Below are 26,427 nucleotides of genomic sequence, written 5' to 3'. Positions count from 1 at the left end.
TTCCCGCCCCCCCCCCCCCGGTCCTGCCTGGATCGGCCCCGGCCACCGCAGGTCTCCCCCCGCCGCCGCGACCCTGCCTGGAGCAGGTCCCAGCCCCCGCCTGCCACCCCCCCTCCGCGTGTTCCCCCCCCCTCCGCCGCATTGTGTTGCGTCCCTGCCTGACAGAACGCAGCGTGCCTCTCCCCTGCCTGCTGCCCGGAGGGCTCCCAGCAGATTTGCTGTCTGCTGCTGCAGGGTCCTAGTGCCTGCCCTCCGCCAGTACTGGCAAGGCAGGCTGCCCTTACCCTGAGCCTCTCCAACCCCAAACCCTCAGCCCCAGCCAGAGCCCTCATTCCCCCCGCACCCTAATCCTCAGCCCCAGCCCTGAGCACCCCCACATCATGAACCCCTCATCCCCCTGCACCCTAATCCTCAGCCCCAGCCAGAGCCCTCATCCCCCCGCACCCTAATCCTCTGCCCCAGCCCTGAGCGCCCCCACATCATGAACCCCTCATCCCCCTGCACCCTAATCCTCAGCCCCAGCCAGAGCCCTCATCCCCCCGCACCCTAATCCTCTGCCCCAGCCCTGAGCGCCCCCACATCATGAACCCCTCATCCCCCCGCACCCTAATCCTCAGCCCCAGCCTTGAGCACCCCCACATTATGAACCCCTCATCCCCCTGCACCCTAATCCTCAGCCCCAGCCAGAGCCCTCATCCCCCCGCACCCTAATCCTCTGCCCCAGCCCTGAGCGCCCCCACATCATGAACCCCTCATCCACAGCCCTCACCCCACACTCCAAACCTCTTCCCTAGCCCTGAGCCCCCTCGCATCATGAACCCCTCATCCACAGCCCTCACCCCACAGCCCAACCCTCTTCCCTAGCCCTGAGCCCCCTCCTGCATCATGTACCCCTCACCCTCAGCCCCACAGCCCTCACCCCTGCACTCCCTCCTATCCCCAAACTCCGTCCCAAAGCCTGCACCCCCACCCCCTGCCGCAGCCTGGAGCCTGCATCGAGCACGGAGCCTGCATCGAGCACGGAGCCTGCATCGAGCACGGAGCCTGCATCGAGCACAGAGCCTGCATCCAGACCCCCTCCCCCACCCAAACTCCCTCCCAGAGCCTTAGGCAGTAAATCTAAGTGCGTGTTTTGTCCTTTGAGTGAGGTGCATTACTGAGTGTATATACCGTATTGTCCCGAGTATAGGCCGCACATTTTTCCCCTAATTTAAGTCTTTAAATTAGGGGTGCGGCCTATAATCAGGAATTTAAAAAAAAAAACAATAAAAATACTTAAAATCCCAGCCGTGGCCGGGAATCAGAGCGCTCTGGGCTGCCTGTGGCGGCGGGGAATCAGAGCGCTCTGGGCTCCCCGCCGCCACGGGCAGCCCAGAGCGCTCTGATTCCCGGCCGCGGCTGGGATTTTAAGAGCTCTGGGCTCCCCGCCGCGGCGGGCAGCCTAGAGCCCTCTGAGTCCCGGCCGCGGCTGAGATTTTCTTTAAGTTAAAAAAAGTTAAAAATTTAATTTTTTTAAAATAGCACCAAACTTTAAGGGTGCGGCTTATAATCAGGAGCGGCCTATACTCGGAACAATACGGTATTTATTAAAACTGCGCGCGCTTAGGGGAGGAGGTGGAGAAGAGACAGGGCAGGGGCGGGGCCTCATGGAAGGGGTGGATTGGGGGTGGGGCCAGGGGCAGCAAGGGGGCGTGTCAGTGATGCGGCCCTCGGGCCAATGCACTAGTCCTCATGCGGCCCTCGGGGTCATTTGAGTTTGAGACCCCTGTTCTAAAGTCTGACTAAAAATACTATCTTCCCCATCCCTCCCCCCCCCCAATTGCTGGAATCATTCCAAGTTCCTGACTTTGCAAGTTGAAGTCATCTTCCATATAGCCAGGACCTGAATTTCTAATCTGAAACTCTCAAGAATACCCTTCTTGCATATGCATCAAAAAGCAAATGGCACAGACCACTCCCCTGGCCATGAATCATAAAAGGTGATATGCAGATTAAGGCGCAGTCTGGCCCTAGGCCTGCTACAGCATGGCAGGGAGATGAGGTAAGGCTGTCTCATGGGATAGCCATACCCATTTGGAGTGGCAGAGGCTCCTTCCAAAGATGCAAGGACAGCAGTATGGGACCACCTTTCATCAGGAGCAGCAAGGATGGCAACAGGGAGTGCCCCCACCAAAAGTAGGGATAGCAGCAAGGGTGTCCCAGATACCCACTCTAGAGCTAAGGTGCTGAGGTGGGCTGGACCTTCTTCACTTCAGCTGCTACACAGTCCTGCCAGGATGGCATTGGCAGGGTCAGAGGTTCCATTCCATCTCAATGGAAGGGAAGTATTGGTCTCCCCCATTCCCTCAGTGATGGTATCTCCAATCTGCAGACCTCAGCAAACACTGCTGCATCAATTAGGTCTCACTGCAAAGGCTGGAAGACATTAGAAATGAGCTAAAATTTTGAGATTTGAGTGACTTCAGGGCCATGCCTAGGGCCCCAGATCTTGAAATACCTTTACCCTAACATCTTTTTTGTTCCTCAGCATTCCTCTGACCAGTGTCCACAGTGTGTGGATAATACAGTGTGGTTTTATTTCTTACCTTATTCTGCTTTAGAACTCTGGCTTTGCCCAACCCATCCCTGAAATCTTAAACAGCCCTGTAAAAGGTCTGCAGCAACAGATGAGTTAGCTATGAGAACTGAACAAAGCAGTTGACAAAGCTGTGTTGCAAAACTAGCTTCCAGGAGAAAAACATTGCCAAACTGTTCAAATACAGAAATGTTCTAAATAGATCCTCAGACTTGTAGGAACAGAAAAGCATATTTGGCTGTCCACTGTGAACTCTTCCTCATTCCTAGAAGCTACAATACTGCTTTCCTGCAGAAGATGCAAAAAGTCTGTCCAGGCCAGACTGACATTTTTTTCTAAAATGTTACCTTCTACTTAATGCTGTTATAAAGACAGAAATCTTTCAAGCTTTTATATAGTTCTTGCTTTCCCCTATGTGTGGACTTATCATACAGCAATAGGATGTATTGCTTTTTTAGTTTTTAGGAAGAGTTCCTACTTTAATCTCCCTGGGAAGACTGGAAGAGGAAGGTGTAGAAAAAAGAACTAGAAAACTGACAGCTCCTCTAAACTTAATCCTAGTCATGTGCCTGTTGGACATGGTACAGTTTACAGTAGTTACTTTCACTTCTAGGTTCAATACTCTGGGGTTGCAAACAGCTGTGGGAAACAGTTATCTGATTATTTCAAAATGCAGACTCTCATGGCTCACACCAAGCAGTGAAAAATACCTAGTGTAGATGGAACTTATTCCATCTCAAATGTGTAGGAGAGGAAAAACTTCAATATTGCATCTCACCATAGGTGCAGACTCCATAGGTGCTCTGGGGCTGGAGCACCCATAGGAGAAAAAAAATGATGGGTGCTGAGCACCCACTGTCAGGCCCTGCAAATCAGCATTTCCCCCTCCAGCCCCACACCTCCTGCCTGTCACAGTCAGCTGTTTTGTGGCATTCAGGAGGCTTTGGGAGTGAGGGGGGCAGAGCAGGGATGTGGAAGGGTGGGGCCTTGGGGGAATAGTTGAAGTTGGGGTAGAGCCAGGGGTCACGCACCCCCAGCACACTAGAAAGTCAGCACCTGTGCATCTCGCCTCTAAAATATCTTTGCATCAGTTGACTCTCATAGGTGTAGGGCCCAAAATTCCATTAATCTGTCCCAGTGAAGGCCTGGTGGTCAGGCTGCCTGCAAAAAGCACTTTAAGCAGTTGTAAGTCAATTATCTAATCAACCCGAAACAACTGCTGTAAACTGAGTGATATTTAGGCAACTTGTGTCTAGCATTAAAGCACAGGCTTGCAAGTGGCTTGTACAGTTTTACTGCCAGTGGTAATACATTACAGAAGTTCCTTGTGTGGGGTCTGGTTTACATACTAAATCTGGTCACTTGTGTTCCCTATTTTGGATTAGTTTTGACGCACTCCAGAATCTTTCAATAACTTGAATGGTTAGACAAGCCTTGACCCCAGCTTGCAGTCAAAGCATTGGTTCCCCCCTCCAAGAAAATTAATTGGCCTAATTGTTGCTGAATCAGTGAACCAATGCTGAGTGACTTGCATTCAGATTCTTTCAGTATACAGAAAGATGGACCAGTCTCTTTTACAATTTGAGTATAATTCCAAAGTAAACTTGGCTGATTTGTCATCAGAGTTCCCCAACTTCTCCAGAATAAGCTGTGCTTTTGCCTTCCTGCTGGAATTGTGCACTGCATTGCAGAAAACATAATTGGACTTCTACAAGATCAGCACATTCTTAAGCCACACAATGGCTGAGAAACTCAGTGGGAAGTCTTGACTGGCAAGCTAGTGAGTGTATCTGTAACTTTAGTACTCCTTTTCTGCCATCCCATATAAAGGGGTGTTAGGACCAGGTGGAATTCACCCAAGAGTTCTGAAGGAACTCAAATGTTCTGCAGTTTCATAACTCTGGTATGTAACCTGTCACTTAAACCAGCTTCTGTACTAGATGACTGGAGGATAGCTAAAAAAAATATATATATATATATTGCTGTTCTTAAAAAAGGCTCCAGAGGCAAGCCTGGCAATTAGACTAGTAAGTCTAACTTCAGTACCAGGGAGACTGGTTGAAACTATAGTAAGAAACAGAATAATCAGACATAGATCAATAGATGTTGGCGAGTCCATGTGGCTTTGTAAAAGGAAATCATGCCTCAGTCTATTAGAATTCTTTGAGAATCTCAGCAAGTTTTGATCCAGTTGATATAGTACTTGGATTTTCAGACATCCTTTGGCAAGGTCCCCCATCAAAGGCTCTTAAGCAAAATAAGCTGTCATGGAATAAGAAGGAAGGGTTCATAGCTCACTAATAGCTAATTGGTTGAGGCAGGAAACAAAGGGTAGGAATTAAATGGTCCATTTTCACAATAGAGAGCAAAATAGGGTCCCCCAAGGAGTTGTAACAAGACCTTTACTTTTCAACATATTCCTAGATCTGGACAAAGAGTAAACAGTGATCTTAAGGGGTAAACAAAGCTTGCAGGTGATACATCTGCTCAGTGTATCAGCTTTGACTGCTACTACAATCCTAGGAAAGGGATAGATAAGACAATCATCATGCTAGTATATAAATCCACAGTACACCCACACTATGAATAGAGCATGCCATTCTGGGTGCCCTATCTCAAAATAGAATTGCAAAAGGTGCAGAGAAGAGCAACAAATGATTAGGGATATGGAAGCCTTTTTGTACAAGGAGAGATTAAAAAGACTGGACTGCTCCCCTTAAAATATTGACTAAGGGGGGGAATATGATGTCTAAGTGTGTGGGGGGGGGGGGGGAGGGGGGGACAAATAAGGAAACATTTACCCTTTCACACAATACAAAAATCAGCTCACCCAATGAGGTTAATAAACAGCAGGCTTAAAACAAATTGAAGTACTTCCTTACACCAGTGCACAGTCAACTTGTGGAACTCATTGCCAGGGCATGTTGTGAAGACCAAAAACGTAGCTAGGGTTTTTTATAAACCCAAGTCTATGAAGAATATGTCCATCAGTGGCTATTAGCCAAGATGCTCAGGGACACAACCCTATGCTCTACGTCTCAACCTCTGATGTCCAGAAGCTAAGACTAGGGGATGGGTCACTTGATAACTACCTTGTTCTGTTCACTCCCTCTGAAGCACCTGGCACTGGCCACTGTCAGGATACTGGGGCTAGCTGGACCATTGGTCTGACCCAGTATAGCTGTTATGTTCTCAGTCTCAGCAGAAAGTTGTGCCATCTCCTAAGGCGTGCCAAAATCAGAATCCAGTTTTGAATACACTAAACTAAATACTCTAGCTTACTACATCCTACCAGTGTAGAATTTTTCTATCAGCTGAGGGCTGATTATATCTAAACCCCTTATCACTACAGTAGCAAGAATCTGACTAGTTCCTGTCCATATAACTAAAACATGCTTTTCAAAAGCACAACTTCAAACAATAGTATGCGTCAATACTCACATGAGAGGATTCTTTAGTGCTTCTGTGATTATAAGAATATGGCATGTGGGGAAACTGATCTTGTTAGCAGGTTGAAACTACAGAAACCTTTGACTCGCTGTCAGTGCTTCTCTTCTCCATGCTTCTGCAAAAAGCTACAAATTATTTTCATCGGGGGGAGGGAGGAATGTATCCTAAAATCATAACATAGCATGGTTCTAGAAATGCCTTAATTTTGAGGCTCTCCGATTGTATCCTAAGGCAACTAGAAACCTAGTGGTGTAACTATGATTTGACGTCTGAAGCAAAAACCTATTACAACTATGCCTGGGTAGGGGATGGTCAGAATTTACATGTCTAAGTAACTAGTTACAATATTGCTGACTTCCTGCATTAAAATACAAATGTTAAGTGGTGGTATAGCTGTCTGGGTCTATCAGGAACCAACTATCCTAGCTAGATTCAAAGGTCAGTTAGACTTTAGGATCAAATGGTCCCAAGGTCTCTAATGCAGGCTACAGTATGTCCCCAAAATTACTAGAGCATATCTTTTTAGGACAGTATCTAAATCTTGGACTCAATGCCCAGCAAGACTCAAGGTTCATCTTATAGCCTGCCTAGAACACTTCTAGGAGTATTGATGCTTGCTAAACCAAGAATGTCAAATGCAGTGATGAAGAATTTGGAAGCAAAGGCTGAACAAGTTCATAATGTCTAGTTGCCTGGTGTTTTCCTAATCAGACTTCAGCTTGGTATCCAGCCCTTATGGACTATAGCAGGGGTCAGCAACCTTTCAGAAGTGGTGTTCAGAGTCTTCATTTATTCACTCTAAGGTTTTGCATGCCAGTAATACATTTTAACGTTTTTAGAAGGTCTCTTTCTGCAAGTCTATAATATATAACTAAACTGTGTATATAAAGTAAATAAGGTTTTTTAAATGTTTAAGAAGCTTCATTTTAAAATTTAAATTAAAATGCAGAGCCCCCTGGACTGGTGGCCAGGACCCAGGCAGTGCGAGTGCCACTGAAAATCAGCTTGCATGCCACTTTTGCATGTGTGCCATAGGTTGCCTACCCCTGGACTATAGTATCTTTCTGAGTTTGCTGGTAGAAGGCACAAACTTAGTTAGTTGAGACTGGGGGCCAATTCCTTTTGGATATTACATAATTAAACTTAGCATTGGGGAGGGATAGCTCAGTGGTTTGAGCATGGGCCTGCTAAACCCAGGGTTGTGAGTTCAATCCTTGAGGGGGCCATTTAGGGATTTGGGGATTGGTCCTGCTTTGAGCAGGGGGTTGGACTAGATCTCCTGAGGTCCCTTCCAACCCTAATCTATGATTCTATGATTGTTTTGAAGTTGTAGGTTATGCCTTACAGACTAAAAGATGGTATGAACTAAATTACTGTAGACTACATAGACTCTTCAAAACTAGACCACTCCTTTGTCAATTTGTATATCTCAATTTATGATAACTGAAGCCCTGGGCTGAATTTTACATTTCTGTAACTTGTAAGAAATATTACAAAGAATAAAGTAGAACTTTCATCTAATGACAAATGTGAAAGATGTTCTGTAACAACTCACTGGCCTTCTTGAAGTATTGAACCACTCTACAGCATAGCTGTTGCCTAAACCTGCCTCTGTACTGAAGCATGAAGAATTTCACTAAAGTACCAGCCCTCTGAAAGTAGAAAAGTGCTTTATTTGAAGTCCTTTATTCAGAAGCTCTGTTGTACTGAGATCATGTCCTGAGAAGCTCCTAGGTTAGTTAAGAGTCAACAAAAGAAGCTGGAGTGTGGGGAGGCCTAACCCAGAATCATGGACTTACCAAGGCACTAAGTGAATACCAGGAAGATGTCCCACATTTGCATCTTATTACCCCATGGGTTGTCTTTGAATAACTAGTTGCACTTAACAGAGCAGCAGTAAAAAGAACCAACAGCTGTCAGCACCTGACAGGAGATGTAAGGCAGCCTGAATCAGTCAGGGAATTTAAATAGTGAATAGTTACCTAGACAGCAACTGTTTCTTGTCTGTAAACATCATGTGATTCCTATAAGCCTCTGTACAAATAGCCTGCTGTTGCAGACACTTGCTCTATAACAGTTTCTCACTTCAAGAGGAAACCATAAAAATCCTTACATTTCTAAGCACAACTGCTTCAGTTGCATCATCCTGTGTAAACACTAGTAGTGTGGTTTCACTTCTCTGAACAGGTGTCTGGGGCAATGCAGATAACACCCTGACTTGCAGTAAGCTTCCCCTTGGCAGAGATCCAGATCATCATATTTGGGCAACCTTTAAAATTGAGTGTAATAGTCTAATGTGAATTAGCTAAGTTAACTTTCCTGCAGCTAGATTTCCTGCAGTGTGGGTTAGACTCTTCAATTGTGTGCACTGTTGAAACAGCTGAAGACTACTACTCTGTAAAGGGGAAATACATTATGGCAGTCAAAAATCCTGAAGAGGAAGGGTGTCTACAAAGTTTTCAAGCTGCAGAGCTACACAGGATACTTTTTTTAGTATACCTCTGGCATTAATCTAAGTGCCTTCCTAGACACACTTAAGTAATTATAGATGTGTAGCACCCTGTAACTGCTTCCTAATGCCCTTCTACTGAAACCTCATCCAAACCTGTTTAACCATCAGGTTGCAATGACCATACAGTGAGGTCTGATTTACTGCTGCTTGTTAACTCAACACAGGCTCAATTGTAGTTGCTGAGAGACTTAATTCACTGTCATTGCTTGGGGGGGGGAAGGCTGGTAGCCTGACTAAATGCACTGTGGAGGAGAAATTGATTCAAACCTTACGCATGGTGATGTCTTAATTCTAGAGGTGCTAAGTTAAGCAGTAAATCAAAAGGAACAGAACACTGACTATGCCCATGTTTGAGCCCATGCCCTGTAACTAGACTTTCTTAAATGTAGGAAATAGCAGTTTCCAGATAACACAGCATATGCTTGGGACATCAGGCTAACTAGCCTCATAGCCTAGCTACAGTGTGTGATGGGTGGAACAGGCTCAATTTGTAAGAAGTCTAATCTTATTGTTACCTTGAGCAAGTCATTCCTACTTCAGCATTTCCCACCAAATGGGAGATCAGGGAAATATTTGCTGAAGCTGGTGCCAGTTTACCTACCTACTAGCAAAGCTCTGTGCAACTTAGGGTACAATAGCATAGAAAACCATGGTCTCATAAATCCATATGGTCTAGGGATACCACTAACACTGTTTTCCTCTCTTCCAGCCTTGGGAGCTGCTTATGGAACAGCAAAGAGTGGCACAGGTATTGCAGCCATGTCTGTCATGAGGCCTGAACTGATCATGAAGTCAATCATCCCTGTTGTCATGGCGGGTATTATAGCTATCTATGGCCTGGTAGTGGCAGTCCTTATTGCCAACTCCCTTGCACCTGGCATCACACTATTCAAGTAAGTTTTTGCTACACCTGTCAATAGCAGTGTTGGGAGTGTTAATCTGAAACTCTTGACCCTTGTCAAATGACTAGGTACCACTTAAACACTACTGCAGGGAAGCCACTTGCTATGGAGTACTTGGAATCTGTGGTGATAAGGGCAATGAAGTACCTAGAGCATTTTATAGCTATAGAATAGCTTGTAATCATGTAACAATCAGTGGAAAGTAGATCTGAACTTTGGACCTGTCCTATTAGGAACTCAGTGCATGATGCACAATGGAGAGCTTCAATACATGGTGTGACGGGTTGGATCACAGAAACCCCCCTGGGAGCTTCCACCTGGTGTGCCAAGACTACCTCTACTCCTGTTTTCCCTGCCAGCTCAGGACTCCAGCACTCTGTCTTGCTGAGCCAGACATGCCCATCTGCTCCAACCCAGGGTCTGAATTACTTGCCCCAAAACTGCCAGTTTACCTGAAAGCAGCTTACAGAAGTGTGCTTGTCTTTAAAACTCAAATACCCAACTCCCAATGGGGTCTAAACCCAAATAAATCCATTATATCCTGTATAAAGCTTATGCAGGGTAAACTCATAAATTGTTCGCCCTCTAACACTGATAGAGAGATGCACAGCTGTTTGCTCCCCCAGGTATTCAGACATACTCTGACTTAATAATCGATTTTATTAAATACAGAAAGTAGGATTTAAGTGGTTCCAAGTAGTAACAGACAGAACAAAGTAAGTCACCAAGCAAAATAAAACACATCTGTCTAATCAAACTGAATACAGATAATCTCACCCTTAGATGCTTCAGTAAGTTGTTTTTTTCCTCAGCCTGGACACCTTCCAGGCCTGGGCATAATTTTTTTTTTCCCCCTGGTACAGCTCTTGTTCCAGCTCAGGTGGTAGCTAGGGGATTCTTCATGATGGCTCCTCTCTTCCCTTTGTTCTGTTCCATCCCTTTATATATCTTTTGCATAAGGCAGGAATCCTTTTTTCCCTCTCTGGGTTCCCACCCCCTCCTTTTCCATGGAAAGACACCAGGTTAAAAATGGATTCCAGTTCAGGTGACATGATCACATGTCACTTCAAGCCTTCATTTCTCCCAGCCTGACTCGCAGGAAAGCCTGCCTGCAAACAGTCATCCAGTGAATTGCCCTGGTTAATGGGAGTCATCAAGATTCCAAACCACCATTAATGGCCCACACTCTGCATAATTACAATAGGCCCTCAGTTATATTTCATATATCTAGTTTCAGATACAAGTGTTACATTCATACAAATAGGATGATCACACTGTAGATTTATAAGCCGTCATTACAAAGCTTATAGAGACCTTTTGCATGGCACACATTCTCATTACATTATATTCACTCATTAGCATATTTTTATAAAATCATATAGGCTGTAATGTCACACATGGTCATACAACCTTGCCATTCTGTTTCTCTTCATATATTACTGGCATTTAAAGCTGTCTCACTATGGCCCATAAGCAGTTCAAGAAAGGGATCCTCAGCCAGTGAGAAGAACTTAGAGTCCCCTATTTATGGTACAGCTCCTGATTAAACAAAGACTGTTTAAAATCCATACCCTTTACAAGCTGTGCTAACTTAATTAGGCTGGTCAAATACACAAAATTTGAGCTTTGGTATGCACCAGTTACCCGGGAGATGTTTGTGAATAATACAAGTTGCTGCTCCTTTCAGAGCATGCCAGCATGTTGGTAAATTCTTTAGCTATGCTAACCTCTCAACAGTTGCCTTTTTGCACCTGGAGCAGTCTAAAATCCAATCTCTTCCAAGCTTCCCAAGAAGGGCTGGAACTAGCCTAAGACACAGCAGCCTGTAACAATAACTGACAGCCCAACAGACTGGCTTAATATGGCAGTAACACCTGTAATGCTGTAACTTCCTAAAATGTCTGTCCACTAAAATGTCTTAATCCTAACTGGGTAACAAGCATACTGAAATGAAGGCAGGTACCCTATCAAGTGGCAACTCTTCTGCCCTAACAAATTAGGAATATGTTTAATCACTCTTAGTTTGGGAAACCATCTCTATGCAAGTTAATGAGGGACTGGCAGTCCTCAACTGTCCAGTGTGATAGTGTTAAACCCCTTGATTCTAGAAATGGCTGCATCACAATGCAGGAGTTACTGTGCTATGCTGTCCATCAGCAGAAGCAAGTGAAATTATGCTCTACCTTTATTCTTCAGAGTTGGCCTGACAAACAGGATTAAACAACTCAAAGTTGTAGCTGTGCAGCATCGTATGGCAAACACTTATATTGGAATAGAACTTAATACCAAAATGACTCCTTACTGTACACAACTGCCTAGAAAACACATGCACAGCTATAGTTGCCAGAGCCTTGAATGTTTAATGGACAGTTTGATTCTTGCATAGCTTCATGTGCTGCCAGTATTTGGAACTGCCTCTGACTAAATTACTAATGCTCTTTCAGAAGCATGCTTCCAGATAGTAGTATATGGGCTTGATGTCCTGTTAGGTTCTGCATTCTCAGACCCTGAGAACATGAGATTCCCAACTATGTTCAACATCAGTCTTCCAAGATTATACCTGCATGTATAGTGGGAGATAAAGCTAGGTGTACAGTTGAACTTCCCAACTGAGGTTGTGATGGAATATCTATCCCTTTAGGAGGGTGTAGTTCCCCCTTCAAAAGTGGTGGTGTAAGTGCTGTTTCTGCAGAGAAATGGCAGTTACTTTTTTGACCCAGCCCTTGAACTTGAGATCTATCATTCACCACTAAACTTGTCTCATTCTTTATCTGCAGGAGCTTCCTTCAGCTGGGTGCTGGCTTGAGTGTGGGCCTCAGTGGTCTGGCTGCTGGCTTTGCCATTGGCATTGTGGGTGATGCAGGTGTACGGGGGACAGCACAACAGCCCAGGTTATTCGTGGGAATGATCCTGATCTTGATCTTCGCTGAAGTCTTGGGTCTCTATGGCCTCATTGTTGCCCTGATCCTTTCCACAAAGTAAACACCACAGAGTATGATATAAAGAATTAAACAAACAAACCCACATTTAAAACAAACAAGCTCCAGAATGAAAATGGTCTCAACAATGTGTACAGTTGTCTTAATTTGGTAGTGGATCTCTTGTAAATGCGCAATGAATGTTAGTGACTTGTCTGTCCTGTGTGTACTTCAATATTAAACTGGATGGGCTGCCCGAAACTTGCTTCAGGGCTTGGTGTGGCCTATGTGCAACTTTCCACCCATTTGCCATTTAGAGTACTTTATGTATAAATAGGAACTAGAAATGTAATTTTTTCTCTTCACTGGATGTTTATTTATAAAAGACTTGACATGTTCATACATTATGGAGCAAGAATTTTCAATTTCCCATGCTATATATATTAATCATACATGTAGATTATTGCACTGTGGGGTTAATTGTAAGTGCAGAGAATTCCTTGGATGTAACTCGATTCTAAAGATTGCTGTAGTGTCCTGGTATTGGAGTGTGAGAATTGTTTGTCTTTTACTTAGACAGCAAATGTCCAACACCCATCTTTCCAGTAGTAAAATTTATGCTCTGGCATCAGTCGTGCACCCAGTGTTGGGGTTTGCAGTTATACAAAGTTTCCAAATAAAACTTCCTCCACTACACTACTGTAGCAGATCTTGTGGTTTATTTTAAATCATGTGAAACAGGCCTGCATTCCACCTCCTAAACATCTCTCCTCCCTTCCCCTCCAACACAGTCTGAATCATGGGTGCAGGCAGGATTCCAATACGATTGAGCCTATAGTAATGGAAGAGTTAATGCTGCAGTGCATCAAATAAAGCTTGTACATGAAAGGAGCAATATATCCTCTTACCAAGGATCACAAGCTCTTACCTAATGGCTGGGCACTCTGAAAGCACTGGGCTAGAGCAATGCTGCATGCACTCAGTCCTTCCAACCTGCTACATATTAAGTCAGAGCTAACAGGATATTGAGTGTGCTGAAGGCCCAGTTATCAGTCCCACTGTTAGGTCATGGCTGTGGCTTACTTGGTGCAGGTGCAATGGAAAGGGTGCAGGACTAGCCCTACTTAGCAATTGAAGCATCATCCTTCTACTTTCCCAGTGTGCAAGCCACTTCAATGTAGTTTTTTCTGCTGTAAACCTGAGCCTAAAAATGGATGATAAAACACAGTACATGCCAAGAGAACAATTGTCTGTGCTTGAGTTCTCAAAACAACCACTTAACAGAGGGCAGCAATAGCCCTTAAACAGACTATCCATGGTTCACTCTTTGCTATGTAGAAATATCACCAGGTAGCTTACTGATTATTCTGCATGCTTCTGTGGGGGGTGGCAGGAATGACTTCCCCATTCATACTGGGAACGCGCAGGATGGATCCCTTGATTGCCTGTTCTGTTCATTCCCTGTGGGGCACATGGCACTGGCTACTGTCTGCAGACAGGATACTGGGCTACATGGACCTTTGGTCTGACCCAGTATGGCTGCACTTATGTTCTTATGCTGTGGAAGCAGCTTTCAAAGAGCATATATGTGAGACTTCTTCAAACTGAGCCAAAGTCTTCAGCTACTTCCTTATTGTGTCTTGCCCTAAGACAAGCTCTTGTAATTGCTTCTACTGGTGAAGAATGTAGATCAGTGATCCTCAAACAGGCTCATGAGCTGCAAGTGGCTCTTTAATGTCTTTGCAGCACATTGTTAAATCAAGTGTTTTACTATCATAACCAGTTGTAACTGATTAAGTATCTTATCAGTTATAGTCTCACAGCAAAATATATAAAAAGCTAAATATGTCCCTGTCCTTTTTTGAATGAGTCTATAGCACTACACTAAATGAACCAATGAAGTCTCACAACTGTAGCTCTTTAGGGCAATGTTGATAATATGATACCTGAACCACTGCAGTCTGAGTATCACTAGTTAACTCCTATCCTGAGTTACATCACTTGAGGCACCTTCCTCATGTAAAGGTGCAGGCAGTCCTGAGCACCCCCTTGTGGCCCAGTGTGGTGCTGCTAGTACCCCACCACCTAGAGCAGGAATCCACAACCTTCAGCATAAAGAACAGGAGTACTTGTGGCACCTTAGAGACTAACAAATTTATTTCAGCATGAGCTTTCGTGAGCTACAGCTCACTTCTTCGGATGCATAGAATGGAACACATAGACAGGAGATATTTATACATACAGAGAACATGAAAAGGTGGAAGTATGCATACCAACAGGAAGAGTCTAATCAATTGAGATGAGCTATCATCAGCAGGAGAAAAAAAAACTTTTGAAGTGATAATTAAGATGACCCATAGAAGGTGTGAGGAGAACTTAACATAGGGAAATAGATTCAATTAGTGTAATGACCCAACCATTCCCAGTCTCTGTTTAAGCCTGAGTTAATTGTATCTAATTTGCATATTAATTTGAGTTCAGCAGTCTCTCTTTGGAGTCTGTTTTTGAAGGTTTTTTGTTGCAAAATTGCCACCTTCAAGTCTGTCACTGAGTGGTTAGAGAGGTTGAAGTGTTCTCCCACTGGTTTTTGAATGTTATGATTCCTGATGTCAGATTTGTGTCCATTTATTCTTTTGCATAGAGACTGTCCGGTTTGGCCAATGGGCTATCTTAATTATCACTTCAAAAGCTTTTTTTCTCCTGCTGATGATAGCTCATCTCAATTGATTAGACTCTTCCTGTTGGTATGCATACTTCCACCTTTTCATGTTCTCTGTATGTATAAATATCTCCTGTCTATGTGTTCCATTCTATGCATCCGAAGAAGTGAGCTGTAGCTCACAAAAGCTCATGCTGAAATAAATTTATTAGTCTCTAAGGTGCCACAAGTACTCCTGTTCTTTTTGCGGATACAGACTAACACGGCTGCTACTCTGAAACCTTCAGCATGTGGCCCACCAAGGCAAGCCCCCTGGCAGGCTGGCCCAGGCCAGTTTGTTTACTTGCCACATCCGCAGGTTCAGCCGATCGCGGCTCCCACTGGCTGTGGTTTGCTGTTCCAGGCCAATGGGGACTGCGAGAAGCCATGGCCAGCACATCCCTCGGCCAGCACCACTTCCCGCAGCCCCCATTGGCCTGGAATGGTGAACCGTGGCTAGCGGGATCCGTGACTGGCCAAACCTGTAGATGCGGCAGGTAAACAAAAGGGCCTGCCCTACTGGGGGTTTACCCTGGTGGGCCGTATGCCAAACATGGGCACCAACTTATATGGGCTTGTGGGGCTAAAGCCCCAGGAATATTCACAATCAGGGGCTCTGCTCCACCAATATTTGGAGCTAGGTTTTGCCCCTTTAAATCCCAGGCGCTGCCGGGAATCAGAGGGCTCTGGGCTCCCTGCAACTGCGGGGAGCCCAGAGCCCTTTAAATCCCAGCCACGGCCGGGAATCAGAGGGCTCTGGGCTGCCTGCTACCGCGGGGAGCCCAGAGCCTTTTAAATCCCAGCCACGGCTGGGAATCAGAGGGCTCTGGGCTGCCTGCAACTGCGGGGAGCCCAGAGCCTTTTAAATCCCAGCCGCGGCCGGGAATCAGAGGGCTCTGCGCTGCCCACAGGGGCAGAGAGCCCAGAGCCCTTTGAATCCCAGCCCCTGGCCGCTGATTGCCCCCTCCCCAGACCCCTGCCCCAACTGCCTCCCAGGACCCCCACCCCCTATCTAAGCACCACTGGTCCTTGTCCCCCGATTACCCCCTCCTGAGACAACTGCCCCTTGGGACCCCAGCCCCTATCTAAGCCTCCCTTCTCCTTGTCCCCAACTGCCCCCTCCTGAGACCCCACCCAACTTCCCCCCAGGACCCCACCCCCTACCTGTCCCCTGATAAACCCCCTGGACTCCCATGCCTATTCAATTGCTGCCTGTCCCCTGACTGCCCCGCCGAACCTCTGCCCCATCCAACCCCCCCTGCTCCTTGTCCCTTGACTGGCCCCCGGAACCTCCTACCCCTTCTCCAACCCCCAAACCGCTTACTGGGGGGTGGAGAAGGGCAGCAGGAGGGTACGGGGGGAGCCCAGGGCTGGGAAGGGGGGCAGCCAAATTTTTTTTGCTTGGGGCAGCAAAAAACCTAGAGCCGGCCCTGCCCAGAGCTTCCCTGCCTGAACGTAAAGAGCGCACAGCGCGCGTCTCACTCCCTTGCTGCTGCTGCCGCCGCCGCCTAAGGGCTACAGCAGAACAGCAGTGCAAGCTGCTGGTGCTGTAGCACCTCAGGAGGGGGAGGGGAGTGGAGGGGGCCGTGCCGTGCCCCCTCACCATAATCCCATCTAGGCTGTAATTAATTTTGACTGAGTTGACTAGGACAATATCCCTAAGACCTGCAGACTTGTGGCTGCTGCTCTGTGACTTTTAAAGCAGATGAAGCCACTTTTGATTACAGCTTAAAACAAAATGATATGGGTGAGAGGAGGAAGTGATTGATTGGTTTCACATAGGACCTGGAGTAAAATTGCTATAAAGGATTGTCTGAAACTGGTGTACAGACAAACTAGTGTGTGGCAAAGTCTTAAAATGACTGAGAATTGAAATATTTAATTGTAATGTGCTCTTAAATTAATCAGATTGCATCAACAATTGGGAACCATTTTTATACAGTGATGGTAAAATGTATATTGAAGTAGGCAAGTGCTGCTTCTGACTTTCCACTTTTAATTGACCCTTGTAATCTTGTGGCACTGACCATTGTAGCTTCATTTTATATCGGCTTACAGGGCTGGAGCGGGGGGGGGGGCACCACCATTTTGGGCCCCACCAAAAATTATACAAACCTGCCGCCTATGATGCCAAAGGTTGCTGATCCCTGACCTAGAGCAATCTATTCACTTTACTTGCCCTATGGTAGAAAGTGTGCTGGCTTCCCAAGGGAAAAAAAAAACCTATCCCTTTTGAATCAGGTTTGGTACAGGTCAGAAGTCGCTACCAAACTGTTCAGTAGGAGCCTGGTTCAGGGCTCCCACATGTGCAACCCACACCAAGTTGCTGATTATCTACATGCTGTAGGTTCCAGCCTGCTCCTCCAAGGAGTAGGATATTTTCCCATGCACTCTTTTACACCTGGACAATGAGCTAACCACCTGGACCACTTTAATGTTTTAACCAAGGTATCTTAAAATAAGTGTCTGCAGTGATGGCTCTGAAGTAAACCTTGCAGGAATTTTGGCAAACCCAAGCCTTTTCTATCCTGCCAATTTAGAACAGGCTGTCACTTGCATGTGTTTCTCATGAAACTTCTACAAGCTTCTAAAATCAAACTTACAGAAAGTTCATCTGGAAAACATCCCACCCTCCAACAAAGATGACAACCCAGATTAGCAAACCTAGAGCTGAAATCACTGAAGGAGGGGGCTATATTTCAAGTGTTAGCCTTAAATTATTCCAAATTCACCAATTTTCAAAGGTAGAACTTGAGCTAATTTTTGGTCAAAACTTCAACCAAATCTGTCCCTAAACTTTATTTAGACCCAACCTGGGAGTAGAAGCAGTTCCACTGACTACTAGTGACTCAGCTATGATCCACTTTTAAAAACCAGAACAGTGGTATCGCCTCCATTTTTACCTTGGCTATCAAGTGAATCTCTTAGCTAGCCTGGCAGAACCTCTGCCACTTGAGGGCTTGTCTGTAGTGCGTGTTGTGCACCTATGGTAGCTGTGCTGCACTAGTACAAACCAGATTATGTTGCACTGGTTCAAAACCAGCTTTTATATGCATGCAGCTAATGTGTCAAACATTTCCCAACGTGGACAATCCCTGAGGGTCTGTACATTCTGAATCCAATATATATAATACCTCTCTAAGGATGGCTGCAGCTTCTCAACTAGCTTGCTCAGGAAGCAGCAGCTATCTGAGGTATTTATCTGGACCTATCTGTATAGTATCTGAACACTGCACAGTCAATGTATTTATCCTTACAACACACCTGTGAGGTAAGGCAAGACAGTGCTGCTATCACATTGTGGAGAAAGAGAATTGAGGCAGAGAGGCAAAGTAATTTGCACACAGTCACATGGAAATCTGTGGCACAGCAGGGAATTGAACCCCAGTTTCCCATGTCCTGGGTTAGAATCCTAACCACTGGCCCTGCCTTCAGCCAAGATGCAGAAACACTTACTGCATTTAAAATTTGTAACTCCTTGTACTGAAGGTGACTGGATTACAAGGAGTAATAGAATTGCCATCCTAACTAGAGGTCTTAAAACCAAGCTCTACTTCATCTAAAGAATAACACAGCCTCCTCACAAAGGCATGTTTGAGATTGTTACCAACTGCTCCTGACTTGAAATCAAGTGTGTGTAGATTGTTACCAGTTAGTTAAATCAGCTCTTTGCTAAAAGCTGACTTGTGTCTGGATTCATTGAACTGACCACATACCCTATAACCACAGATTAGCGGTGACTGCCTTCCAGTTGCTAATCTGGAATCTTTGTTGATTTTAAGACATGGAATGGACAAGTTTTCCACTACCAGCACAAGCTTTGTGTGCCTTTCTTGGGGTGAAGTGTGTGCTTTGGCTACATCTACACTGCACCCAGAAGAGTAATGTGCAATGTGTGTAGGTATACCTGCACTAGCAGTAAGAAAGTGAGCTTGCTAAAAATGGCAATGAGGACACAGTGCAAGTGAGTAATGAGGGTTATGAATTCAGGGGGTCAGGTGCAGTCCTTGCTGCCATATCCTGTTACTTTCAGAAAGGTAGCGAGATAGTATCTGGCATAGGTGCAGCTACACAAGCTGCAAATTACACCTCCAGTTGCAATGTACATTTAGGCCAAGTCTATATTAGGATGGCTTTGCCAGTGTAGCTACGCTGATATATTATACCAGCAAAGCACCCCTAGCATGGAGGCAGCACTGTTGCTAACATAGTTTATTCCAGCCCCATGCCCCAGAGCAAAATAAGCTATACTGGCACAACTGCAGTTTGGCTGATATGTCTACACTAGGGGCTTTTGCTGACACAGCTGTGTTGGTCAGAGATCAAATCTCACACCCTGACTGTTAGGATATAGATATTCAAGCCTGTCTGTAAAGGCCTATACTTAAAGAATTTAGGTATATGTTTATTATTTAGCTAGTTATAGAGGTATAAAAGAAAGAATCTGTGTAAGGGCCTTCTCTCACTGTGACAGTCTGAGCCCTGTTTAGTCATACTGAAATAAGGCAATCGGGGGCTGTTAGGAAGGTGATCCGATCTATCACCTCCAGAGAAAGGGAAGAGCCTAGAAGATGTAAAAGGAAATTTAGTTTAATAGTTTTCTGTCTGGTAAGAACTCACTTATCAATAGACACAGCTGAGAAACCCTTACGTCTTTATAGATGTAGTTGGGAACCCCTCGCTTCTCTATTGTTTTGTATGTTTATTTGCATGGTCTCTGTCTGGTTTTGTGATTGTTTCTGTCTGCTGTATAATTAATTTTGCTGGGTGTAAACTAATTAAGGTGGTGGGATATAATTGGTTAGCTAATCATGTTACAATATGTTAGGATTGGTTATGTAAATTTCAGTAGAATGATTGGTTAGATATAGCTGTGAATATTATTGTCTAAATTAGGGGCAAACAGGAAGTAAGTTGGGATTCAAAAATAAGGAAAAAGGAACTTGGATTTAAGCTTGTTGGAAGTTCACCCCAATAAACATTGAATTGTTTGCACCTTCTGACTTCGGGTATTGTTGCTCTCTGTTCATGTGAGAAGGACCAGGGAAGTGGGAGAGTGAAGGAATAAGCTCTCTAACACTGACCAACATAGTTGTGCTGGCAAAACTCTGTAGTGTAGACCTGGGCATAGCGCGCGCATGGTGTAGGGGCAAAGCAAAATGTGGAAAATGCCACAATTCTACCAGAAGCACCAAATTGCATGAGGAAAAATTATTTCTCTGACATTTCTGAAGCCTTCTGAACAGACCAAGTGAGAACAGCAAGACAGAGTCCTAATCTCCAAACTGCTGCTGGACTAATGGTCTTAAAATTGCACAGGACCTATATTACACATTTCCAGCAGCAAAACTGCATCACTTATCACTCTTCTGCACAGAACATCAGTTCAGAGCTGTGACCAAGCTGAATTTTTTTTTTAACATTTTCTCATCTCAAGCTATTTAAGTTTTATCTTCCAAATATTAAAATCCTGCAGCCATCAGAGAGAGATTTATACAGGTCGTATGGCAGAGTTAGAGGAGCACCTAAAAGTAGTTGGGGATATGCATGCAAAATCCACCACATTTACACTCTTCAGGGAATACTCACAGTCAGGTTGATATCTAGGCAATTGGAAAGCATATTAGCAAATTGCACAGGAAATAGCAATAGTAAATGCTGAGAGTAACTTTAATCTGTAATGGCTGCATATGAAATAACCCCACAGCAAACTGAAGGCTCTGGTCTAGAGAAGTCCTAAAACTTAACCACCCCTGACTCAGTTGCACCTTCTTATAAGAGCTTGTAAAGGTTACAAGGACCAGGTATAATAAGTCTCTAATATGACTCCTGCATAACTAAACATAGCTGTGATCCTATGACGAACATTTTGGTCTAATGGGTTAGAAAGCCAGGCATCTCCCATGGTAGGTAATTGATATTTAACTATGCAAGCATCAATAGGACTAGAAAGCAGAGGACACCAGGTGAGGGTAATTTATTTTGAGTATCTACTAATTGTTAAATATCAGTAAGAAAAACAAGTTCCAAGGAGTGCCTCTGAATTTATATTTTGGCCAGTGCAGTTCCCCTAACTGCCCAGCTGTGGTGCTTCTCACTGACCATTCCCAAGCAGGAATAAGCTTGTTCAAGTCCTTCATGTGTTGCACCAGCAGATGTCTCTAGTGATTCAGACCACTGAGAACTATGGGGACCATTCAGTCCCTGTTCTTCCTTTACCCCCAACAGGCTCCAGCAATGTACCCCATCAGCATGCTGACCTACCTGCCAGGCATGGGCCTTGTAGACTCAGGGTTTGGATGAGGTGTTGAGGAGTTGGAGTATAGTTAGATTCATAGATTCCCAGGCCAGAAGGGGCCATTGTGATCATCTAGGCTGACCTCCTGCATAACACAGGCCAGAGACTGCCCCAAAATAATTCCTAGAGCAGAGGTTTTAGCAAAACATCAATCTTGATTTAACAATTGTCTGACAGAGACTCCTCCCCAATCCTTGGTAAAGAATCTACAGGCTCTGGAGTGCTCAATTTTAAAGGGGATATAAATAGTTCTTTCTACCACAGCAGATTGCCTGCCTGTGAACCTGTATTTCAGACATTCTCTGAGTACAGTAGCATGAGTCAGCCCTGCAGAGGTAGGAGTGAGAGAATAGAACAGATGGATCTGAGGAGATAGAAAATGATAAACATCCATTAACAGTTAGCCCAGGCTCTGGCTAGGCCAGGTTGAGAGACGGTGGGTGTCAGATGCTGCCTACATACACAATGGTCTTATTTAGCTGACTATCCCTCCTCTCTCTCACCTCTTTCAGGATGTCTGATAGGTTCCTCCCAGAGTGCTGCCTGGAACTGGGGTACCACTGAGCCCCCCGACCCACCAGCCTGGGCTCCCTCTCACACTGTATTGCTGTGACAAGTTGCTAAGCTCTCCAATCTTGCTCTTTCAATCAGTATACACATAGGGACACAGCCCACTGTTGTAAGTGCACACAGGCTTTCTGACCAGCCCCAACATGGGAAGGCTATACAGCTAGAGCACTTACCAGCTCCTCAGGCACACACCCCCTCTGGAGGGTAAACCCAAAATTATTCCATCTTGTGCTGCACAGAGAACTGTACAGCGTAAGCTCATGAAATTCACCCTCTCCCTCAGTGTGCAGAGAGATATGCAATAGCTTCTGCCCCAAGTTATAATAGCCACACACTGGTTTTAGAAAAAACAAAAACAAGTTTATTAAATACAAAAGATAGATTTTAAGTGACTATAAGGGATAGCAAACAGATCAAAGCAGATTACCTAGCAAATAAACAAAACGAAAGAACTAAATAAATTAATTAAATAAATAAACTGAAGCAATTGGATATGAGTAGCAAATTCCTACCCTAAAGGATGATTTAAGCAGTTTGCAGTGATTCTTGGGGCCAACTGCCCTTGCTTGCAGCTTAAAACCCCAGGTATTCCTTTCATGGGCTAAAATTTTATTTTTTTAGTGCGGAATTTTTAATTCTTTGGTGCAGAATGCCCTCAAGTAAAGATCCTGGTTTGAAAGACTAAGAAGCGCACAGGACTAACTGCTATCTAATTTACCTAATACAAATAATTGTGCATTGCAGAATCCCATAATTTTCCTTGATACATTTATCCCAAGTTTAAAAAATTTTCAGACAAGAAATCATTAAGATGAAAGTCAGGTAATTTACTTAAGGAAAAAATCATTAGAACATTTTAATTTGTACAAATCAATGTCTGCCCACAAAATTTTAAAATTCTGCCAATTTTATTTGTCAAATAAATGTGGAGGCTCCAGCATGGCACTGGTGAGCACAGGCCACTGGCTGCACAGAGGTAGGAGATCACTGTGCAGCTCCCCTGGGACACAGACTCAGCGGTGAGACTGCACACAACTGACACACAATGAAAGGACCAGGCCTGCCGCAGAAACACCCCAGGGACCTGCCCCTGCTTGCCAGGTGCGGGCAGGCAGGCTCAGCAAGGTAAGATCCAAGTGTGGAGGGGCTTAGTGTGGGGGGAGCCAGTTGTGGGTTGAGAGGGTTCTGTGTGGGGCAATCTGGGTACAGGCGGCTTAGTGGAGGATCCAGGTGTGGAGGGGATCTGAATACACAGGGCCTTCTTGGGGGGTTCTGGGTGCAACAGTAATGGGATTCTGCAGGTTAAGGTGGTCCAGGTGAAGGTGGCTGGGGCTCGGGGGGGGGGGCTGGATGTGGAGGGGGATAGAGCTTGGCAGGGGGGTCTGGGTGTGGGGATCCAGGTAGAGCTGGTTGGGGATCAGTGAGGTGGGGATCCGGGTGTGGGTGGCTCTTCAGGGTGGTCCAGGTGTAGGGGAAGTGAGGCTCATCGTAGGGGGTTCTGAGTGCAGGGGGGTGAGGCTCGGTAGGAGGGTCTGGGGATGAGGGTGCCTGGATGCATGGGGGTTGGGTGGATGGGAGATCAGCTTCCTGTGCAGGGATCCCTCCCCCTGCAGCTGAGGAGTGATGGGTGCAGGAAATGGGGGACGGGGGGAGAAGGGGGGAATTTGTTGAGCTTCGTGCAGCTGAGGAAGAAACCTGGGGGTGGGTCTGACCCAGCCATGGATGCTGTGCAGGGGAAGAGGAAATCCCGTCCTCCCCAGCCCAGCTGGACTAGCAGCTGAGCCTGGCACTGAGAAGGAGCCACCAGCTAGGTCTTCCCCAGTCCTGCCCTCTACCCCACAGTGATTTACCTCTCTGCCAGCTGCCCTGGGCACCCAAGACTTACTGCTGGGGAGGGTTGCATGACCATTCTTGTGGCTTCCTTTTGCTTCCCCATCAGAAAGTCATTTTTCTGCAGGGAAGCAAAGAAATCTGTGGAGGGTATAAATTCTGCACATGCACAGTGGCACAGAATTCCCCCAGGAGTAGAGCCTCTTTGGCTAAAGATGTTAAGTCCTTAAAATTTTTGAATGAGTCTGGTTTCTAGGTCAAGCTGGTTTTGGTATTGATGTTCCAAATCCAAGACTGTCAGCTCTTTGGAGCAGGGACTGGCTTTGCTGTGTTTTCACAGCACCTATCACAACAGGCAGCAGCAGGAGCTCCGGGCCCTTTAAATCCCGGCCCCAGCAAAGCTCAGAGTTCCCCGTGGCAGCCGGAGTCCCGGGCCCTTTAATTTGCCCCAGAGGGCTCCCAGCCACCTCTTCAGCTGGGAGCCCCTGGTTGATTTAAAGGCCCTGGGGCGCCCAGCCACAGCCAGTGCCCCAGGGCCTTTAAATCCTCTTCGGCTTGAGGCCATGCCTCTTCTGGATGAGGCCTCGCCCCCCTCAGCACACCGGCAGTACCGGTAAGTCCTGTAAATTACTTTCACCCCTGGGTGTAAAGGAGGCTTCATTCCTTCCTCCATCTGAGTGTGCTGCCTCCCCCCAAGCCTACTCCATAGTGGGGGAGGCAAAGAGAAAGCGAGATGGCACCAACCATCTGCCCGTCCCTTCCAATCCACAGGGGAAGAAAGGTATGAAAGAGACACACACCCCTGGCACATAGGAGGTGGAGAATGGGGGACCCCGTATGTGGAGAGGAAGGACTGAGGAACACACCAACCCCCTGGCATGGTGAGGAGCGGGGGAGTCAAAGACAATGGTATGGGGGAAGGAAATGGAGGTGGTTCCCTGAAATAGAGGGGAATGGGAGGGCACCAGAGGGGGCTGGTGGGGTGGGATGGAGGCACAGCCAGGGGTGAGCTGCAGACGGTTCGCAACGGTTCGCGCGAACCGTTTGCTAAAATTAGACGCCGGACAGAGAACCGTTTGCTAAAATTAGACGCGGGACAGAGAACCGGATGCTAAAGAGCCAGGCAGGTGAGAACAACTCTGGTCTGCTGGCCGGATGTGGCCAGCAGGACCGCCCTGTCTCCCACCTGAGCAGCTCCCAGGATTCCCTGCCCTCTACCCCCCGCAGAGCCGCATGGTGGTCAGCCCGCCGCCAGCTCCGCTGAGCTCCAGCTTCATCCTGATGATTTGAGCGGCCGCCAAAAGGTAAGAGGGGACTGGGTGCTTCTAGGGTGACCACAGATCATAGAAATGAAACATCGGGATGGGGGGTGGGGGGAGCCAAAAAGCCATTTCGCAGGGGCCGGGGAAATTAGCAGGGAAGGAGCCGCACCTGGAGCGCAGCCGAGTGGGAGAGGCGCGGGGCTCCGGACCCCGGCAGCGGAGGGGGAGAGCGGCTCGGGGCCGCGTGAGCCGAACCCCGGCAGCGGAGGGGGAGAGCGGCTCGGGGCCGCGTGAGCCGGCCATGTAAAGTTTATCGGCTTGGGAGGGACCCTGGCTGGCTCCTCGCCCCTGTAGGGGAAGGAGGGGACGGAGTCAGGGCGCGGGGGGAGAGTCCCTCCGGGAGGGACGTCTGGTCACCCTAGGTGCTTCAGGGTCGCCAGGGGCAAGTGGGGCAATTTGCCCCGGGCCCTGCAGGCCCCCCCGTCCCACGAGGATGCCCCCCGCCCCCGCCCCCGCAGAGCCCAGCCGCAGGCAGCTGGGCAGCTCAGCGGAGCTGCAGCTTGTCTTGCTGCTTTGAGCAGCTGGCAAAGTGGGGGCTGCGAGCTCCAGGGTCGCCCGGGGGGCAAGTGGGGCAATTTGCCCCGGGCCCTGCAGGCCCCCCCCGTCCCACAAGGATGCCCCCCGCCCCCTTCCCCCCGAAGAGCCGCAGTGGCAAGCCGCTGGCAGCTGGGAAGCTCAGTGGACCTCCAGCTTGTCCTGCAGCTTTGAGCGGCCACCAAAGTAAGGGGGGGCTGTGAGCTTTGGGGCCCACCTGGGGTGGGGAGAGTGAGTGGGGCAATTTGCCCCAGGCCCTATAGGGGACCCCTGCCCCATGAGGATGTCCCCCCCCTTGACTCCACCTTCCCCCATCCAACCCCCGGCTCAGAGCATTGTGCATTTTTTAGTTAGGGGAGTGCTGTAGTGGGGACCACCTGTGTATAGTGTGTGTGCCAGACAGAGCTGTGTGTTGTAGGGCGGCTGGGTAGCAGGGGAGTTGTGCGGCTGGGAGAAGGTCTGCACAGTAGTGGGTGAGGGCTGGGGGTTGTGCACTGAGGAGGGATGTATAATACTTGGGGTTGTGCAGTTCAGGTCACTTATGGTGTGTATGGGAGGAGGAGGAGGGCTGTGTACTGTGTGTTGTGTTGCTGGGGGTGAGGTGCTGTATGCTCTGCGGGGACTGCATAGGAGAAGATCAAGAAGCCATCTGGAAATTACTACCTAATTTGTAATAAATGTACTTAAATATTCTTTAAAATGTTGTTTGTTGTTGCATTGTATACTTCAACATAAATATATTACTTTTTTAATAACTTAAGTAGTTCACATGTAATATTTTAAAATACAAGAAAAGGCATTTAATTCTTTATTATTGT

At 46.7% G+C, this 26,427-nt stretch overlaps 1 protein-coding gene across 1 annotated transcript in view; it reads left to right on the top strand.

Moving 5' to 3' along the window:
• The window catches only part of ATP6V0C (ATPase H+ transporting V0 subunit c), a 30,281-nt gene extending 17,228 nt beyond the window's left edge, over positions 1-13,053 (top strand). Inside the window, exons 2-3 of the mRNA XM_044979891.1 lie at positions 9,247-9,430; positions 12,217-13,053. Coding sequence (XP_044835826.1) covers positions 9,247-9,430; positions 12,217-12,421 — 389 coding nt within the window. The 3' untranslated portion in view covers positions 12,422-13,053. The remainder of the gene's footprint in view (positions 1-9,246; positions 9,431-12,216) is intronic.
• Positions 13,054-26,427: the final 13,374 nt, after the last annotated feature.

The sequence above is a fragment of the Mauremys mutica genome, chromosome 11 (assembly GCF_020497125.1).
Source record: "Mauremys mutica isolate MM-2020 ecotype Southern chromosome 11, ASM2049712v1, whole genome shotgun sequence".
Taxonomy (NCBI): domain Eukaryota; kingdom Metazoa; phylum Chordata; order Testudines; family Geoemydidae; genus Mauremys; species Mauremys mutica.
Note: the sequence above shows the minus strand (reverse complement) of the source record. Positions and strands in the feature narration are given on the sequence as shown.